Genomic DNA, 22,038 nt, shown 5'->3' on the forward strand with positions numbered 1-22,038 from the left:
ATTTATTTATTTATTTATTTATTTATTTATTTATTTATTTATTTGGAGAGGTTTTTGCCATAGGGTGCACGTGCTCGCCAGGCAGATAGAGACAGAGAGACAGAAAGTAAGAAATCACCCCCCAAGGGGGGATGGCCACGCCACAATCCCTTCTCCTCTACTCTCCTCTTAGGATCTTGGGCACACATGCATACATGCCTGGCATTAGTTTTAAGCCACTGGGTCTGGGACGCAAACTGCAGTTGATTACATGGAAGTCCAGTGACATAGCCATTATGCCGACTGCTGCTCCCAATTTGTGCTTTTGAAGATGAAAAAAATAGAATAGTAGTATGTTACAGGTATTTATTTTGGTGAATCAGAAGCATGTGCTACTTGTAGCTACCAAATAACAGATCTCTCATAACTAGGGAATGAGTCTGAACATAACGCTCTCTAGTATTGTTCAGTAATGACCCTAGGAGACACTATGGAATCAAAACTTAAATGTAAATATCATTATCAGTCTGTGAATGTATTGTCTTATAGTAATAGGATACTCAGTCTGTCAATGTAGTATTTTATAGTGGTAAGACATTGCATGCAAGCTACTTAGGATAAGCTTGGTGCAAAATTTATTATGATTCACACAAACAAACTGAAATATGGTGGCCCATATAAAAGGATCCTATAATTCAGGATTTAATGAATCACTAAAATAAAAAAAGAGAGAAGGAAATTAAACTAGAGTTTCAAGTTTCTTATTTCATACACACACACACACACACACACACACACACACACACACACAAATAAAATAAAAAATAAGGAAGGAAAAGAAAAAAAATAAAGATCCGAAATATTACCTAATACTGTTTCTAAAAAAAAAAAAAGCACTTTTTCTCTCTTTCTCTTTCTTTCTTCTTTCTCTCTCTTTCTTCCTCTTTCTTTCTTTTTTTCTTTCTTTCTCTCTCCTTCCTTCTTTTTTTCAATTTGCCAAAGAGCACATGTGCTTGCTAGAGATGGGGGCAGGGAGTGGTGATGGAGGATGGAGAAAGCACCCCATAGAGGATGGTCACACTATAATCCCTTCTCCTCCATTTTTTCCCTCCTTTCAAGATTTTGGACACACACACACATGCCCAGTGTGTTATTCAAGCAACTAGGTCTGGGACTTGAACCATACAGTTGGCCATGAGGGATCCAGCTCCTTAGCCACTACACCACCAGATGACCCAAGGAAAGCATTTTTTTCTTTTTCTTTTCTTTTTGTAGCACACACACATGGGTCTAGTATGCATAAGGAGATCTTGGGATATGAAGTCCATCCCATATGGGCCCAGCGTTGCAGATTGTTGTGCTACCTCTGCAATACTGGCTGGCCCAGAAAACTCTTTTTAACACTGAAATGTAGGAGTTTTCTAATCCTTAAAATTAAAATTGCTGTTTCTCCTAACTGGGTTTTTAATAGGAGCAAAACTGAGTATTTAAAATAAATCAAGAATTTGTTTCACCGAGAAGCTATTATATCAGTAATTTTATGTTTCAATTGTGTATGGTGCTCTAACATATTAATGTTAACATATTAATGGTTTTTTTCTTGTTTTGTTGTTGTTCTCTAGTACAGATTCATATAGAGAAGATATTGTTTTCCTAGTGAGAATATTGCTTCCTAGTATACTTGCCCTAGGCACCATATTCCTCTATACTTAATATTTGCTCATAGACAAGGAAGAATATTTTTTCCATCAGTTCATTCTTATAAGCAGTGTTTGCTTAAATCTTACACAGCACATATTATCTAGAAGGGAGAGAATGACCCTAGTGAACGGTGGGGAAAAAATAAAGGAAAACTTTATGTGAAAGTTGCACTCCTTAATTTATAAAACTTATAATGGCTGACTAATGCATTTTTTTTTCTTTTTCTCTATCTTTAAAGGGTAAGTAATCTATAAACAGTCAAGGAAAAGATTTGACTCTCAGTGATTATTGTGCCTTTGTATACTACACTTTCTGGGATAGAATTTAGGCCTGTTTAAGCTACCACCAAGTTTCAGGAGTAGTTCTTAGGATTTATGCATTAAGTTGGTATGGATTTACACATTTCAACCCAGCACTTTAGGAAGTGACATTTTCTAAAATGTTGTGTAAATTACATCAGACCCATCTCATCATGAGTTTTGATTATGTCCCACCCCTTTCTATTGCAATGACAATAATATTATAATTAGGAATAACAATAGTAACTAAAACAGTATAATTTATTGAAGATCTACATATGCCTTTCTAAGTATAATGATAATTTTATGTTCAGTGACAGCAATAGTAACTAAAATATTACCATTTATGGAGGACCTAGATGCCAAGAGCCATGCTTAGTTCTCGATACCCATCACTAATTTAATCCAGATAATAAGCCTTCTGCTGCTTCTATAATATAAATTAATTTACCTTTATCATAAGTAAAATGATTGCATCAAAGACACAGAAATTTCCTTTTGATCATATAATTGGTAATTATTGAGTTTAAACTCTCATTTTTATAATGTGGCATGCTATAGTGTATTTTTTTAAGCAATAAGTACTTTCATTCCATCAGCAGTCATTGAAGAGGTTTGTTTAGTTGGTTTTTTTTTTAACCTTGATTGTACTCAGGACTGCATCTCTACCGATCCCTACCAACCTCAGACTTTTGATTAGATTAAAAATGGACTGGTCTGAGATAGATCAATGCAAAAGCATTTCATACTGGAACTCTAGCTAAAGTCTACTGCTCATAGCACTTTCCTTTTATCTTGTCTTTTAATTTTCTCTTTGTTCTTAAAGTTCTGAAAACAAATGTGAAGATTAGTTAGATAAAATTCAGTAAGGCACTCAACTCAGTGAGTCATAAGTCATGAGTAGGCAACCTGCTCAAAACTGTAATGCTGGGAACCAGCAGTTAGCATAATGGCTATGTCGCTGGACTCCCACATAGTCGACCGCGGTTCGCGTCCCGGACTCGGTGGCTTAAAACCCCGCTACGGGCGCGTGTGTGTGCGTGCCCAAGATCCCGAGAGGAGAATGGAGGAGAAGGGATTCCCCTCTGGGGGGTGATTTCTCGCTTTCTGTCTCTCTGTCTCTCTCTGTCTGTCTGGCGAGTGCATGCACCCTATAGTGAAAAACCTCTCAAAAAAAAAAAAAACTGTAATGCTGAGCCAACAGGTGGCATGGTGTTTAAAGACACTGGACTCCACATGACCAACTGCAGCTTGAGGCCTGGACCGGGTGGTTTGCTTTCTCACATTCCCTCTCTCTCTCTCATTCTGTCCCTCTCTGGTCAAATTAAAATAAATAAAGGGCACTGGACTCCCACATGGCTGACTACAGTTTGAGTCCCAGACCTGGCGGCTTGCTTTTTCACTTTCCCTCTCTCTCTCATTCTGTCCCTCTCTGGTCAAATTAAAATAAATAAATAAATAAAGTTAAATAAAATAATTTAAAAAACTATAATGCTTTGAAAAACATCTACCTATATATAATTTACCTATCAACATGTGCCCTATATATGCTAGAGAGGGAGAGAGGTTTACACACACACACACACACACACACACACACACAGGATTGGGGAGAATTCTGAGAAAGCTTCCCTCATGGTGTACACCTAAGAGAGAAACCACAGATGACTGCAGAAGGGTGACAGAGTCCATGAGGACCCTTCTGTTCTCTCTGTCCAATGAAATAAAATGTAAACAGTAGAAAAGGTCACCAAAACCGGTTTTCATCAGAGCACTTGTGAAAACATATTGTAGCTGGGGAAAGGAAATAAAAAACAGCAACAGCAACGAAACGCTTCTATGCCATGAGGAAGAGCAACATTTGGAAAACAAGATTATTACACTTAAGAACACGACCTTAAAACTAAAGTTTAATCTTCACATATTTATTTTCACATGAAAACATTTTACTTTGTGGTACGATCAAAATTACATACCAATTATTCCATTATTGTTTATGTCACTGAAAACTAGCTCTCCACATAGCACAGATGAATATCAATCTCTGTACCCAGTTGGCATACACAAACTCCATAGATCATTAGTCTGAAAAGGGTCTGGGGGTTGATTTAGGTCAGGATCCGCAGGGTTACCAAAAGGTCATGGTTCTTTAAGAAACTTAGTGTCTAAAGTGCTATAGTGAACCACAGCTTTAAGTTTTCATTTTTTCCTGAGCAAGTGCTGCTCAAAATTGAACATTTTCCATTTATACCATCCACCTTCATTCCAGAGTTCTCTTGACAACATAGAAAACAACTGTTATCCAATATATTTTTGTTGCTGTTTCAGAAAGTAGAAGCAGAAGCAGAAGATGAATTTTACATTAAAATCAGCAGAAAGAGCTTAAGGACGCACCTAGTTGTTCAATAATATATCAATAAGGGTTTTACACTAAGCAAGGTAGAATTTAAAACAGAAGAAAGTTATATATTAAGCTGATTAATGCACTTTTAAATTTGGACTTACAAAGTTGACTTCAACGTCTTTTAGTTTACAATCGTAAACTTTATCTTTCTTCAGTCCACGTAATAATAAGCATTTCTAAGACATGATCTAAAATTACCTCCTTTGCTGCAAAGCTTTCTGTTATTCACTACAAACCACTCCAGTCAGTACCTAGCACTTAAAGGACTCAATGTGCACATACTTGTTGACTCTTATTAAATATATAATACATATAAACACATGTTACTAAAATGTATCAAAACCTTTTTATAAATATTTTAGTTCTCCTCCTCTAAGGGGCACATGGTTCCACTACATTTTCCAGAATCTCAGAGTATTAATGCAGTCCTCTTCAAGTGGAAGACCAACAAATCTTTGTCCAATGATTACCTGGCAGTTTTAGCAGAATTTGCAGCAGGTGAACATATTTTTCACAATCCTGGCTGGAACTTATGCTCTTATCAGCAGCACTTGACACAAGGTGACAACTAGTTTTACTAAAGAAACTTTGGGCTATGAAGTTAGGTAATAGTTTTGGGTGGGGCTTACTTACTGTCTATTTAATTTCAGGTATTAAAATGAAGTATAATACTGTCTTATTGAAGAAGCAGAAGAGTGACAATATGGGGAAAAAATTCTTTTGCCTTCTGATATTAGTAATTTTCATAGCATATTCTACTCATACACCCCTCCCAGATGGTATTGAGGAGCCATGGAAAATAATCCTGTTGAATACACTTTTGAGAACAACAGCATATTTGGTAAGTGAAAAATTTTATTCACGAAGAGTGGAAAGATTTCCAGAGTTTTGGAATTTTTGAAGAAATTAGATTTATGTCTTTGGCTTCCTACTGTCAAATTTTGCTGGCTTTTCTATATCTCTGAATGACCCTAAAGTCAACCACTAATGAAATAGATATAAGAAGAGTTGTTCAGGTTATATTTATGAAATAATCCATTCTAGTAGGAGTAAAGCCATAAACAAAAGAATGATTTTTGTTTTCATTGGCCTATGTGTGATTTAAAACTTTGCTTAAAAAGTCAGAAGTCATATGTTTGAGCTGATTTATAATTATCTATGCCATTTAAGCATGAATAGTGGACTTGGGGCATATACTATAGACATGTAAGTTCTTATGAAAATATATCATTGGCTGACTGAAAAAAACCTGCTAGGACTGGAGAGGAGCCCAGTGGTACAACACAGTGCACTGCAAGAGACTTCCCACATCTGAGTTCAGATCCAGAGGCCTATTGGAACATGCAAGGCACATGTGTCTCCATGATCCGGTAAAAGTTGGAGTAAATCATGTTATTCAGACTCTGTTTGGGGCAATGGCTCTCTCTCTTTCTCACTCCTAGAAGGGATAAACAAACTTTTAAAAGTGCCTGATGTAAACTAAGAGAGGTGTGGTTGGTAGTTAGGGAAGAATGCCTGTCTCCAATACAACTGCTTCATCTGCAACCTGACTCAGTTTCTCTCTTCTACCTCTCTCGCTACAATATTAATATTTTCTCTCTCTCTCTCTCTCTGTATCTCTCTTTTTAGAAATATAAGCATATATGTATGCACAAGTGGTCTTCAAAATGTTCATGGAAAATGGGTATTATGAAAAAAAGTTTACACCAAAATGAATTTATAATTCGATTTCATTTTGGATAAGATTTTACAAGTCTCCCCCTCCCACACACACACACACATAGAGAGAGAGAGAAAGAGAGAAATAGAGAGAGGAAAAAGAAAGAATAGAGAGCTTACTACCTTTCCATGTAGTCCATCCTATGTTTAAAAACTAATTTTAAAGAAATTTATTTTTACAAATATAGTTTAGAACACTGATATATAATATTCAAAACAATTCTGTTCCTATTTCTAACTTTATCCATTCTGTTCTCAACCTAGTCTTCTTAGATCTCTTGTTTTTTTTTTAAGAGAGATTTTTGCGATAGGGTGTGTGAACTTGCTGGAGAGACAGAAAGCAAGAAATCATTCCCTGGGAGGATGGCCATGCTGCAATCCCTTTTCCTCAAGTCTCCTCTTGGGACTTTGGGCACACACACAAATGCACTCAGTGTGAGTTTTAAGCCACTGGGTCCAGGACTCGAACCATGGTTGACTATGTGGGAATCCAGCAATGTAACCATTCATTTTATGAACCATTTGTTTAGCTTTTTTAGAATCTTTAATGTTTAAGAGTCTTTTGCATTTCGGGACCAGCAGTTGGCATAATGGCTATGTCACTGGACTCCCATGTATTCGACCACGGTTCAAGTCCCAGACCCAGTGACTTAAACTAATGCCAGGTGCATGTGCATGCATGCCCAAGATTCCGAAAGGAGAATGGAGAAGAAGGGATTGTGGTATGGCCATCCCCCTGGAGGGCGATTTCACACTTTCTGTTTCTCTGTCTCTCTCTGTCTGTCTGGTGAACACATGTGCCCTATAGCAAAACAAATCTCTCCCCCAAAAAAGAGTTTTTGCATTTCTTTTTATTTGAATTTTGAAAAACTCTTTTGTTCAGTGCTTTTAAAAATAATACTTATTCTCTTTAACTTTATTTATCTATTTATTTTGAATTTGACCAGAGAGGGACAGAGTAAGAGAGATAGAGTGAAAGTGAGAAAGTGAGAAAGCAAGCTGCCAGGTCCAGGACTCAAACTGTGGTCACGCATGTTGGAGTCCAGTGCCCCTAACTACCATCCCACCTGCTGGCCCCTATTTTATTAAGATAGTGTTTTGTCATGTCACAATCCTTCTGCCTCAACCTCCCAAATAGCTGGTAGAAAAGGTCTAGACCACCATGCCTGGCTGACTCTTTCAGACCGGGCCTTACTATACCTCAAGCTGAAATCTTCCTGCCTCAGTCTCTCCAAGTCGCTGGAATTACAGGCATGTGCCACCACACTCACCCTTTAGGGTGACCAGAATTGAAACTGGGTCTCCCACACAATCCTAGCCTATAAAACACAACACCTTGGCGGTATGCTCCACAATGGCAGGGTCTCCTTTGTCCAATTATGAATTAGATTTTTGTTCTTTTCTATGTTTCTATACTAGGGAAATGCAATTTTTGTTCCCTATTTGTCTTATCTTTATATAATAAATTGACCATGATAAAGGATTTTTTTTTACTATTTTTCATATTTAAAATGATCATTTAAGAACTTTAAATGATGTCTTCTATAATTTGATTTGTAGTTTAAAAGGGCTACTCTACTGTAAGACTATAGAAGAATTCACCCATAGTCTTTTCCAGTTCTTTCTTATCTCCCTTCTTATGTTTAGATCTTTGTTCCAATTTGCATTTATTTCAATTGGGCAAGCATGCACACACATCCATTGTGCTCAAGACACCAGGTCTGGGACTCAAATCACTTTCTATCTCAGTACCATTTCTTGGGAAGTCTCTAGTAACTTAAGATCAATTCTTTAAAGAAGAATTAATTAAAAAAAGATTCATGCAAGTCAGCCATATACAAAGGAGCTGAAAGGAAATACTTTCTACATGATCTAAGAGAAGATATTAGATGACAGACTTTGTGAATAGAAGAGTGCTCTGAGGAAATGAATAGGGGTGCATTCGCTACAAAGGGGCCAATTTCCCTTAAGTATGCAAGTGGCAAAATAGCAATTTGGAGCACCTGATCAAGGACTCTAGAACACTTTCACAGGAGCCTACCAGCAGCCTGAATCCTAGAATATTTGTCCTCTTATATTTAAAGTTTCATTTGTATCTGAAGGTACATTCACCCAAACAGGGAATGACAATGACTTTCAAATTTTCACTTGCAACAAGGTTTCTAAAATTGTTCAGGGAAATACTTTTGGAATATAAAGAAAAACTACAATCTGAATTTTGTGAGATCCTAGCAGGCACCCAGGATTATGTTTCCAATAGCAAGTCAAGGCTTTTCCCAAGAGCTTGGAATATTATTCTAGCTTGGATTTATATGCTTCTTGCCTAATTCATATGAACTTTTAAAAATGATCTTTCTTTCCAAAATTCCTGGCATTTGCTCACAAACTTAGAATATTAGGTTTTGGTATATCTGACATTATGGACACTGAATAGTTGTTACTGAATAGAGAAGCCAGAAATGTGTTGAAAATAATATAATAAAATAAACTGACCCATCAAGGAATCATTTATGATATACACTGTTATAGCATATTGAAGAACAAGGAAGTCACCAAATAAAGCTACTTTTATTGTTATGGTGAAGGGAAGGACACCAAACCTCCTAAACCAAGAGGCCAATTTCCCCTAAAGCTGTTGGATATCACAACAGCCATTCAAGTTTGAAACAGTTACTAACCGCCCACCCCAGAGTCTCTCACTAGCAGGGCCTCCATGACGTGTAAGGGAAAGTGGAAGAGAAAAAAAGTGGACTGGGGAGACACCAGGCTGTCTGCTAACTTCATGATGGGATACTATCGCAATCAGTCAGGGACCTCTTTCACTCTGCCTTGGAAGCTCAGAAAACAAACTTTCTCTTCCACAATTAGTCCTTTAGCTGAGCTATTACAATGCGATTGTGGTGCCAAATTTCGGAATGCCTGTGCAAGGCTAAGGACATACCCAATGTCTTCACTTTTGCAACTAACATCTCTCATACAGCTTTTCAAATTTTTTTGAATTTATCAGAGGGCACGTGTGCTCACCAGAGAGAGACAGAGAAAAAGAGAGATGGGGGAAAGCGAAAAAGCACCCCATGGGGGAATGGTCGTGCCACAATCCCTTTTCCTCTATTTTTCCTCCTTTCTGCCTCTATCTTTCTTTTCTGGATTTTGGGCATGAACACATGCCCAGAGTGTTTTTCAAGTTGCCAAATCCAAGATCACACAGTCAGTCATGTGGGATCCAGCCGCCTTACCCACAATGCCCCCAACTGGCCCTTAGGCTGCTTTTATAGGTACGATGAAGTTTGCGATCCTGCTTAGCATATTTGTTCCTTTGGGGAAGTATCTTAATAGTCTAGTTCCCAGTCTGTGCACCCATAGCATCCTACGTGCCTGTCAAAGTGCTTATTAGAGCAGACTACCGAGTATGTGTGTTGTAGAACAGACTGCCAAGAAACCAAACGTCACTCAGAGAGTGGAGCTCAGGTTTAGTACACTGGCGGACCCAGAGTTCAGACTGCAAGCTCTGGGCCCTGATTCGAGCGGAGGTAAGAGGCTATGTTGGTTTCTAACAGGAGTGGTCAGTACAATAAGCATGTAGGCACAGGTGATGGATGGCACGGGGGAAGCCTGCAGCAGTGTACATCATAAGGAACTCCAAAGCCAGCTATTTCCCTGTATTTGCAGAGTGAGTGACAACCTCCCCTCCCTTAACTAGCTTTCAGCTGCTGGGCACCCTCCCCTCCATGGCTGGCCTTGCACTGCTGAGCTGTGAGACTTATCTTCTCTGTTGCACGTGGCTTGGCTGGCCATTTCCTGACTCATGTGAAACTCAGCACAAAAAGTGCAAGGAGCCTTGTTCAAAAGTTGGGGGGGAAAGTACGGCAGAAGATCTTAAAACAAAAAGACTTCCTTTACAAGCATTTTATTCTTTTTAAAATTTTTTGGAGAGGTTTTTGCTATAGGGAGCATGTGCTCACCAGAAAGACAGAAACAGAAAATGAGAGATCACCCCCCGGGGCAGATGACCTTACCACAATCCCTTCTTCTCTGTTCTCCTCTTGGATCTTGGACATGCACACACACGCACTGACGTGAATTTAAGCCACTGGGTCTGGGACGTGAACCGTGGTCGACTACATGGGAGTCCAGCGACATAGCCATTATGCCAACTGCTATTCCTGCTTTTTACTGTTAATAAAATACAAAGGAATAATAGTGACACATGAATACAACATAAAGCTACGAGTAAAAAAAAATACGTTGGTGTAATTTTATATAATACAATAAATAATTAAAGTTTTTTAATAGGATGACTTTACTGACAATAAGATTTTTCTGGCTCATTTCTGGTTTTTGTTTCTTGATATTATTGTTGTTAGAGACATGGTCTTGCTATGTTGTCCTGGCTGGCCAGAAACTCACAATCCTGCTTCAGCCTCCAGAGAAGCTGCAGTTACAGGCCTGCATTCCCATGCCTGGCTTCCATTTTCAACTGACATTATTGAAAGTGATATCAGTTGTTCCTGGTGAATGCAAGATTGCAACTAGTTTTTGGTAATTTTCCATTTTGAGAAGCATCATTCTGCTGATGCAACTGCCAGGAGAATTGTGGAGAGTACTTCAAGTGCTGTGGCACATTGTGATACATTTCTGATAAATTATCCCAAGTAAAAATATCTGTGATGATTCTTGCAGAACAATAATAAAAATATTGAGCTGTGTATGCAAATCAGTTTTGTGTTAAGTCTGAATTCATTTTAAATGTACGTTTATGCAACTAATTTTTTAAAGAGATTTTTGCCTTAGGGCATGTGTACTTTCAGGAGAGAAAGAGCGAGAGAGAGAGAGATACACAGTGAGAGAGAAAGCGAGAAATCACCCCCTGGGGGGAATGGCTGCACCACAATCCTTTCTCCTCTATTCTCCTCCCAGGACCTTGCGCATGCATGCACACATTCATGCCCACGTGATTTTCAAGCCATTGGGTATAGGACTTGGACCGCAGTAGGTCATGTGAGAGTCCAGTGATGTAACTGCTATGCCATCTGTTGATCCCAATTCAGTTCAGTTTAACGACCATTCTGACTTCATCTATAACTTACAGAGGTTGTAAAAGAAACTGAATTTTCTATATACTTCCTAATATTTTGTTTACTTGTTCTATCAATGAGTGAGATTAGGAGTGTTAATCTCTAAGGAATACTTTTGAAATATATTTCTCTTTTTATTTGTTTCAGTTCTTGTTTCAGGTATTATAAAACTGTTACTATGGGCATATACATTTAAGACTGCTAAGTTGTCTTGCAGAACAGAACTTTTTGTCATTATGAAATATCTCTATTCCTGGTAAAATATTATTTTAGAAACCTATCTGAATACATTTCTCTGTCTTAATATAACCGTATTAAGATAAGTTCTTCAGCATTACTTCTTTTTAAAGTTTATTTTATTTAAACTTTATTATTATTTTTTAATTTGCTATAGGGCTCGTGCATTCACCAAAGAGAAACAGTGAGACAGAGAGAGAGAGAGAGAGAGAGAGAGAGAGAGAAAGCTGTCAAGTCCGGGACTCAATCACAGTCGGTCATGTGGGAGTTCAGAGCTCAACCACCATGACACCCACTGGCCCCAATATTTACCATCATTTTAATAAAATTTGGAGAACAGATTGGAGTTTAAAGTGATAAAAGGTGGGAACCAGCAGTTAGCATTATGGCTATGTCGCTGGACTCCCACGTAGTTGACCGCGGTTTGCGTCCCGGACCCGGTGGCTTAAAACTCACGCTAGGCGCGTGTGCGTGCGTGCCCAAGATCCCGAGAGGAGAATGGAGGAGAAGGGATTGTGGCGTGACCATCCCCCCTAGGGGGTGATTTCTCGCTTTCTGTCTTCTCTGTCTGTCTGGCGAGCGCACGCACCCTATGGTGAAAATCTCTCTCTCAAAAAAAAAAATAGTGATAAAAGGTAAAAATATAACCATAGCAAAGACCTATACTTTTTCCTTTTTTAGTTTGCCAGAGACCACAATGTTCACCACAGAAAATCAGAAACAGAAAGAAAGAAGCAGAAACCACCCTCCTGTGAGGTGTGATCACACTGCAGTCCCTTTCCTCCATTCTGTTAGAATTTGGGGCACACACACACATGCAGGTGGTATTGTTTGTTTGTTTTTCCTTTTCTTTTTTAATGCAATAGGCAAAGACTCCAGTCACGTGGCTGGTCATATGATACATGGCTCCCTTAACCACCAGGTTATGAGGCCTGTCCAGACTTTTCAATCATCACATTTTTTATTTTATTCAGGATAAGTTTATGGAATCTGTCCGAAAGCCTTTCTGCTCAGTTTATTGTCTAATGTATACTTTTCTTTGAAGTCCCAGTTCAAGTCCCAAATCTCTTTTTCATCTCTCACTTTGTAATTATCTCAAAAACATTGTCCACAACTACAACAAGACATATTATAACTCATGTCTGTCATTCAGGTGTGAATTTTTTTTTTCCTTTGCTATCTGGAAAGAGACACAGAGAGATAATAAGAGGAAATGTGAAAAATCAGCCACTCAAGGAGAAGGCTTTGCCACAACCCTTTCTCCTCCGTCTTTTTCTTGGGGTTTTGGGCATGTACACAGACACGCAATGTGATTCTCAAGCTGTTGTGTCCAGGGCTTAAACTGTGGTCAGCCATGTGGCATCCAGCACCTTAACCACCCCACCACATGTTGGTTTTGAGCTTTTCGGGGATGAGTAATTTATCTGGTTCTGGTTGGCATTGCAACTTAGCACGGAATTATAAATCTGTAATAGTATTTCTACTTAGTGATGCATAAATGAGAGTTAGTTTTACTTAGGGTGATTCTTATAATTATGACGTATGAACTTCTATGTCTCCTGGTGGCATCATGACAGAGCTTTCTGAGGAAATTTAATTTAAGACCATTTGGATCATATGGGATATAGTGAACCTTTCTTTGTTTAGAATAATTTCTGACACTTACAAAGTTTTTGTGTACATGTGTGTATTTTATTTTAGTTCCTCTTGGCTGAGATGCTGGGACTAGTCCACTTTGCAGAATTTACAATCTTCTTGTCAAGTTTTCTAAATGTTTCACCAGTATCAGATGACAATGTAACTGTGAAAGATACTACATTTAACAATGTTCCTGTCCGTGTATATGTGCCCAAACGGAAGCCAGAATCATTAAGAAGGGGCGTATTTTATATCCATGGTGGTGGCTGGTGTTTTGCTAGTAATGGTAAGTGTGACTTGCTAGAAAATCCACTTCGTTTTATTTTTATATTACTTTGAATACTCTCATATTATGATCTACAAACCAAATATCTTGCTTCTGAAATGTATTTCATTAAAAAAATGTGAATTAGTAAAACTTTTGAAATCTCAGTCAACATAAAGGTTTATTAAGGAACCAGCAGGTGGAACAGCGGTTAAAGCAGCTGGATCCCACATGGCCACTTGAAAACCCACAGGGCACGTGTGCATGCATGCCTAAAAATCCTGAAAGGAGAATGGATTGTGGCATGGTCATCTCCCCTGTGGGCAGGAGGTGCTTTCTCACCTTCCTTCTCCTTCTGTGTCCCACAGTAAAACAAACAAAGTTCATTAAGAATTTGAATTTAAAACATCTTTTTAGAAAAATTCCAGGAATGATTTTACTACTCTCTTACAGAACTTACAAAGTTTACAGGAGAAAGACCAGGCTTCTCCACAAATATAAAATTCTCTCTGAATTTTGAGCTTTCCAACATACTTCTGGAAATGTCTTATTTATCCATCAAAGCAAAACTGAAATTCCAAATATGTGTTCTTAATGTCTCTAGGTAAAGGTGAAAATAATTACAAAGTTTTTACTTATTAAATTTATTAAAATTAAATGTTAAGGCATAGTCTACTCTCTTCAAATTGTCTCTTTCTTGACAAAAAAAAAGGACTTTCTAGAAATAAATAATGGATTATCTTTTCCCTTTTCTTTTTTTCTCCAATAATATATTTTTATCACTTTCTAAGATCAAAATGCACTCCAGAAAATACTTTAATTTTTGTGTTTAAAGGAGACATTTAGTACCTTATTCTTATGTTGTCTATTATAATGAACAGGACAACAGAAAAAAGGAGAAAATTGTTCAAGGCTCAAGGTCCAGCGTAGTGGGAGTGTGGCCCAGAGGAGAAATTTCATACCCTTGGCTCTACCGGCTCTGTACCCTGTTGTGAAGCAGGCAGCCAGAGGAACGCCAGGCATTTCTAAGTGTGATGCTCATGGCTAGGCTCCCATTTGTCTAGGTCTAAAAGGGGTTCTGACCACCAGTGGTGTAAGTTGGGGCTTAGAGACTGTTGGCATGAAACTATTTTCACACGTTGAGGGAAGAGGAGACCATCTAGGTGACTAAAAATGGCCAGAGATATAAGGAAAGTCAAGAGAGAAGAGAATATCAAGAAAATAAATGGAGTTAGCAGTACCAAATATTCGAGGGACACTAGAATATTAAGAGAAGAGAATGTTTTATGGATGTGGGTCTTTGTATTGAGTGTGCGAGGGCAAAAATTCGAGAGTGGCAGGATGTTAAGTCAGTTACGATGGCTGAATAGTGAAGGATGGATGAGGAAATTAAAGTAGTGACTATTGTCTTTCAAGAAGCTTCATTGAAGAGGGGGAAAAATGGGAATCAAACAAAAAGGAAAATCAGACATGATAGAGAGTATTGTATTTTTGTATTTCAGTGTGAGAGAAGCATAACTTTGTAAACTTAAATTTAGAAAGCACCGAGGGCAAGCAGAATATTGAAGAAGTAGGGATGATGTCTGGGGAAGCACAGCCTCAAAGGTCATGCTAGGGACAGGGAGTCCTCCATAGTGGAGAGATTTTTGGCATTTGAAATATAAAGATACTTGAGGGAATGCTACCTTACTGTTTTTATGAATAAAAAGTATGAACATCTGCTGCTGATGAAGTTTTACTTCTAAAAAAAGATGTCTACCATGTTTGTCTTTCAAATAGGCTTCACTGCTCAAAGTTTTGCTTTTCACAGTATTTTGCTAAAGCTGTCCAGGCATGAGTGCTAACCTACCAGACACATATATGCACACACACACACACACACACTCACCACCTCTATAAAATATCTACACAATCTTTAAGTCTCTAGTCAGCTCAAATTTTTTCCGTAGATTCTTCCCAGTACCCCTGGCTGATTAACAAGGGACCTCCCCTCTACCTCAATACTACTTTACCTGCAGTGAGTTTTTGTGTTGATGTCCTTGACATTATCTCTGATATGTATCTCTGCCCACCCTTCACAGATGTGAGCTCCTTGAAGCCAGAGAACATGTCTAAAAGTTTACCTCCCTAGGCTACATGCCGGTCACGTAATAAACAGCTAAACTAAGCTAGTTTGGAATAGCTGATGTAGAACTTTGGAGAAGACAAAAGCCAGCTGATCATGGACAAACGAAAGGATCACTGAGAAGAATAATTCACATCAAGATGAGCCTCGTGTTAGATTGTTTTAATGTAGTGTTTTAAAGTAAACGGAAGAAATGCAGTCATCACTGTGCACTCTCTTCAACAGTACCGTTTTTCAATTCTCATTAATAATCCCAGAATTTTTTCTTTCATTTTAGCTATGATTAATTATGACCGCTTATCAAGAATGACAGCAGACAGACTGGATGCAATTGTTATAGCAACCAAGTAGGTGCTGTATTAGTTTGATTCTAGGCCAAATGCCTTACATAACATACACACTCAACTATATTGAATGTTGTATCACACCAAAAAATAAACCCGTGTCACCAGTGACCCAGAACACAGACAAAGAAATCTGATGTCAGAAGCTACCCAGTCTATCAAGAGAGAGAAAAGACATATTGCATAAATCAAGAAGCAACAAAGGCCAGAAAGTTGAAAAGTTCTTCAAGTGAAATTAACCTATACTATCACTCGGGTATAAATACCACTTCTGTATTTCCATTTCCCTTAATTAGCGGAGTAATAACGAGGAAGTCTTTGGAACAAGAGGGATGAGATAAAATGGTGGCTCAGCATATAGGAAAACACAAGACCTTTAAGAGATTTAACTTCTAATAGTAATAGTTTGCATAGCGTAGTATTGACAGAAAGGATTAAGTATTACATTTGTAGTGCTAGAAATGGTGTCTAGCATTAGTAATCTGTCAATAAAAACAACTTTTGCCCAATTAACCATGGAAGATAGACCATATCTCAAGTTACATTCCAGAGCACTTTCTAAGGAATAGAAAAAAAAGGTTGAATTTCTATAGAGCACACTGTCTATGAGAAGGTACTTAAACCTAAAACTAAGAAAATACAGAACTTATCGATTAATGTGTCATATTTTGAAAATATGCCCAGTAGAAATATTTTGCTAAGTTTTAAAAAGTAATTGTGGAGATACAAATAAGTAATAATAATAACTTGCTGCTAAAACAGAATGCAGCAATTACAAAAATCTTATTCTGGAAGAATTATTAGCAAGGAAACAATAACAGCTAGAGAGGCTTTCCCCAAGATTGAACCAAGTTTAGCATTTAAACATTTAATTTTGTTTATTGCAATGACAATGTTTACTAGAAGCAGCAAGATCTCATGGTTAGGAAACATATCTTCCAACCAACAGAAAACATCTAGATACCATACTGATAAAATTGATCTTTGATTTTGGTTTGGAAGTTCATGGCTTGTGTTTGGTATGTGAGTTAAAATTAATTGATTAAGGAAACAATGTTTTTCTATCTACAGCTACAGATCAGCTCCAAAGTTTCATTTTCCAGTTCAATTTGAAGACACTTACACGGCATTAAAATGGTTTTTACACCCCCAAATTCTTGAAAGTTATGGTATAGATCCTGAGAGAGTTGGTGTTTCTGGAGATAGTGCTGGAGGGAATTTGGCTGCAGCTGTGTGTCAGCAGGTAAGAGGCTTAGCATTTTTGTGTATTATCTCTTTATCCTTGCTTATTTTTAAGAATATTTTACTTATAGATTTTACATAATATAGTATCAATAGTATTTTCTTATGTAGAGAATGTTGAGAATAACAACTTCATCATTGAAACCTTATTTCATTTTTATTTAAAATGCCAACATAGTTTTCTTGTCACTGCGCTGGCCTTTTGAACAAATGAACAAAAAAAAGCTATGAATGATAGCAATCACCAAAATTAGGAAATCAGGTTATTATAAATATTTTGAATATATATTCAAAAATATTGGAAACCAGCAGTTAGCGTAATGGCTATGTTGCTGGACTCCCACGTAGTCGACCGCGGTTCGCGTCCCGGACCCGGTGGCTTAAAACTCATGCCAGGCACGTGTGCATGCATGCCCAAGATCCCAAGAGGAGAATGGAGGAGAAGGGATTGCAGTGTGACCATCCCCTCTTGGGGGTGATTTCTCACTTTCTGTCTCTGTGTCCCTCTCTGTTTGGCGAGCGCACGCGCCCTATAGCGAAAACCTCTCAAAAAAAAAATTCAAAAATATGTATTTGAATATATTTGAATTATATATATTTGAATATAATTGAAATAAATTTTGAAAATATTGAAATAGATATTTAAATATATATATAAGATATATATATTCAAAAATACATATTCAGAATATTACAGTGCACGTAGTGCTTCAAAATGTTCAAAAAAAGAATTAAAAACATGTTTGTTTTAGTGTAAACAAATCTGAAAAATCTATACATAGTTTTTCATACTATGCGTTTTCCACAAACTTTTTGAAGGTGTGTGTGTGTGTGTGTATACACACACACACATGCATGTGATATATACACACACATAATATGTGAATATATACTTATCAGGAGCAAATGTAGGTCATGACTAAGAGCAGGCAACATGTTTCTAGGTTACAAGTTATTACATAAAATAATTTTTCATTACAATATTGAGTTGAGAGTTGAAGACAACCAGGTACACATATGGAGAAGGAAACAAGAAAAAAAAATCACCTATACTCCGATTTTGTTATCATTTAAAAATGTTTTAATCATGACCAGCATATGGCATAGTGATTAAGCACAGCACTCTCACATGGCCAACCCCAGTCTGAGTCCTAGACATGGCTGCTTGAAAATTCTGTTAGGCTCGTGTGCATGCTTGCATGGCAAAATCCAGGAGGAGAATGGAGGAGAAGGAATTATGTCATGGCCATTCCCCCAGAGGGTGATTTCTCACTTTCATTCTCACTGTCTCTGTCTCTTTCCAGTGAATGCAAGTACCTTATAGCAAAGAACCTTAAAACATTTTTTTGATGTGCATTTAATGTGAATACAAATAAATTTTAAAATTTAGTAGTTATTTGAAAGAGAAACTATAAAAATTGATATAAGATGTTGAAAAAGAAACAAAAGCCCAGAAAAAAATAAAAACATTAACCATAAATATTAAGGGTCCAGTGTGAGAATTTGTTCATACATTGACCAGAATACAACAATATAGCAAATTGAATGAAAGATCAAAAAAATTGTCCATAATACTGAGAGCAGAGTTTGAAAAGTAGGAACACAATGTACTGACAATAATTTGACCTTGAGTGAACCAGTGTTTCAGAAACATGCAAAATCAAATTGTTAGTTTTGAACATACTTGAAAATCTCAAATAATTTATCCAAACATTACTCGTTAAAAAAATAAATAAATCAACAAACTTGGGCCAGCAGGTAGTATGGTGGCTAAGTCACTGGACTCCCATATGGCTGACTACAGTCCAAGCTCCAGATTTAATGGTCTGAACAATCACAACAGATGCATGTGAGTGTGTGGCCAAGATCCCGAGAGTGAAGGAGAAGAGATCATGGTGTGGCCATCCTCCCTGGAGGGTGATTTCTCTTTTCCTTTCTCTGTTTTTTGTCTTTTTAATTTATTTTTTTATTTTTATTTTTTTCCAGTGAGTAAATGCGCCTTATGGATGGCAAAAAAAAAAAAACACCACTGGTATTTAGTATATAATTTCTGACTAGTAAAATAATAATTTATGTGCCTGTGGCAGAAGCACACTATAGGAAATTCAACTTGGAAAAAAAATGCAAAATTCTATTGTTTCTGGATAAAGAACAAAAAACTAGACATACAACAGACAGAACAGTGCTCAAAAATTTTAAAAATAGTAGTTCCAGATGATGTAAGTTTACCCAAAGTCTGATACATCCTTAGTATTGGAGCTTACAAAGAAATATAATTCCCTGTATCTCAAGATATATTAATATATCGAGGAACATATAATATGCTTAAGAGTGAGACCAAGGGTCAAATATATTCCGTGCTTTATTCTATTCTGGGTTACATAATTACGAAGCCCACATTATAATAAAAGATTCTTTTTCATGATCCATGAAGAAAATCTTACTGATTTTTTCTTTTTAAAATAAGGCTTATGCGTTTGGTGGAGAAAGAGAGAGGGAAAGTGAGAAAATAACCCCCCAGATGTAATGGCCATGCTGTAATCCCTTCTCGCCCATTTTCCTCCTGGGATTTTGGGCACACACACACACATACCTGGAATTATTTGCAAGCCTCCAGGTCTGGGTTTTAAACCTGTCAGTCAGTCATGTGGGATCTGATGCCTTAACCACCATGCCACCTACTGGTCCATTATCATACTGATTTTTAAAAATGATACCTTTTACATTTAATTCATGAACATCTAGTACTAGTTTATTTTAAACTAAAATATTTTAACATGGAGATATTTATCAAGATTCCATAAGTTATATTGTGATTTTTAAAAAATTTTAATTTTAAAATACAATTTTTATAGTGCGGTTATTTTAATTTTCTTTTAAAATTTACTACAGGGTGCATAAACTCCCCAGAAAGAGTCAGAGAGAGAAGGAGAAAGTAAAGTGAGAAATCCTCCCCTAACCCCCAAGAAGGAGGAATGGCCAAACTGCAATCCCTTTTCCTCCATTCCCTTCTCAAGATTTTGGACATGCATGAACAAGTCATGTGTTTCTTAAGTTACAGGGTTCAGGACTCAAATCATACAAGAAACTACATTAATGACCAGCTGTCCTGATTATTTTAATTTTTAATTAAAGTAATCGATTTAAGTAACATATTCACTTTTTTTTTTTCTCAGCTCTTAGAGGATCCAGATATCAAGATCAAACTGAAGACCCAGTCCTTAATATATCCTGCCCTTCAGACTCTTGATCTGGATTTACCATCATATCGGGAAAACCCATATTATCCATTTTTGTCCAAATTATTCATGGTCAGGTTCTGGAGCGAATACTTTACCACGGACAGGTCACTGGAGAAAGCCATGTTTTCCAACCAACACGTTCCTGTGGAATCCAGTCATCTGTTCAAGTTCGTTAACTGGAGTTCCTTGCTCCCAGAGAGGTTTAAGAAAGGCCACGTTTATAGCAGTCCACGTCAGGGTAGCCCTGAGCTGGCCAAGAAGTATCCAGGGTTCCTAGATGTGAGGGCGGCCCCCCTGCTGGCTGATGACAGCAAGCTGCGTGGTTTACCCCAGACCTACGTCATCACCTGTCAGTATGACGTCCTTCGGGATGACGGACTCATGTACGTCACCCGACTTGGGAACGCTGGCGTCCAGGTGATCCTTGATCACATTGAGGATGGATTCCATGGAATAATTTCTCTTCTACAACTTAATAGTGGTTATAAATTAGCAAATCAATATATTAGCTGGCTGCATGAAAACCTGTAGCAAAAATCTGACCAATTGGTACCTGTATGAAGAAAAACGCAAGTCTCAGAATTTCAAGTAAAAAAAAAAAAATGAAGAAAAAAAGAACACAGTGGTTTCATATTAGAAATGCACACTTAATCAACCATGGTCGTCTTAAATCGTCATGCACGTAGCACTTGTTACTGTCAGTGGATGAGTTTTACATATTATTTCAGAAATAATTTCCTCACTTTTGTTCAAGTATGTAGGTTTCATTTTTTTCTATGTTTGTTATCATATTAAAGACAACAATTTTCTTTCATTCCGTTTTGCTCACTGGGTAAATTTTGTCATAGAACAAATGGCTCTATGTAACTTCAAGACATTACTCGGCATGGGTCCTTGGCAAAATCCCATTTATCACTAATATTAACTTTTACTATTTCCAAACATGTTTGCCCCTGCTTGATATTATCGGCCTACCACTGTAAAATATGTCTCTTCATACAAACCATTTCCTCAGCCCAAGACACTAACATTTAAACATACGTACATTAAAGATCTATGTAGACTTCTTGGTAAGAGGATAGTGACACTTAATTTTTGCCTGACATAAATAACATTTAAATTTGCTTAATGTAGGTCATGAGACTGTCAAGAAGCGAACATAAGAAAATTGATCCAAATATGAGTGGCTAAACAAGGAAGAAGAATCACAAGTCAAAAAAATATATTTATGTGTATGGACAGATGTGTAGACATATGTCATACATTCATATTTATATATACAAATGTATAACTATACGTATTTTTACATATGCTAAATCTCAAATAAAAAAAATCTGTCAGAGTTCTAAATCCACACCCATATTACAGAAGGGAAAATTAAGTAGCATGTTCTGAGTTTCAGTGACCACATTCTCTAGATTCTCTAGAGTACTTTTTTTTTTTTTTGAAGAGGTTTTTGCTATAGGGCATGTGCGCTCGCCAGAAAGATAGAGAGAGACAGAGAGACAGAAAGCCATCCCATGGGGGATGGCCACACCACAATCCCTTCTCCACTCTCCTCTCGGGATCTTGGGCATGCACGCAGTTTAAGCTGCCAGGTCCGGAACTCGAACCGCAGTCGACTACGTGGGAGTCCAGCGACATAACCATTACGCTAACTGCTGGTCCCTAGAGTATTTCTAATTGTGAAAGCAGTGCAGAGACAGGAAATGGAAGGCTGCTATCATAGTCTCTCAGTGCCACAACCATCCAGGCTCCTTGATTCTCA

General features: G+C 37.4%; 1 protein-coding gene across 1 annotated transcript; it reads left to right on the top strand.

Moving 5' to 3' along the window:
- The first annotated feature begins 3,441 nt into the window (after nt 1-3,441).
- LOC102486447 (arylacetamide deacetylase) lies at nt 3,442-21,495 on the top strand. The gene is made up of 6 exons (XM_006149742.3): nt 3,442-4,944; nt 5,034-5,224; nt 13,116-13,338; nt 15,720-15,789; nt 16,858-17,029; nt 20,205-21,495. The coding sequence occupies exons 1-6, from the start codon at nt 4,767-4,769 to the stop codon at nt 20,799-20,801; spliced, it is 1,431 nt and encodes a 476-aa protein (XP_006149804.2). The 5' UTR covers nt 3,442-4,766; the 3' UTR covers nt 20,802-21,495.
- Nucleotides 21,496-22,038: the final 543 nt, after the last annotated feature.

The sequence above is a fragment of the Tupaia chinensis genome, unplaced genomic scaffold (assembly GCF_000334495.1).
Source record: "Tupaia chinensis unplaced genomic scaffold, TupChi_1.0 Scaffold000272_1, whole genome shotgun sequence".
NCBI classification, from domain to species: domain Eukaryota; kingdom Metazoa; phylum Chordata; class Mammalia; order Scandentia; family Tupaiidae; genus Tupaia; species Tupaia belangeri.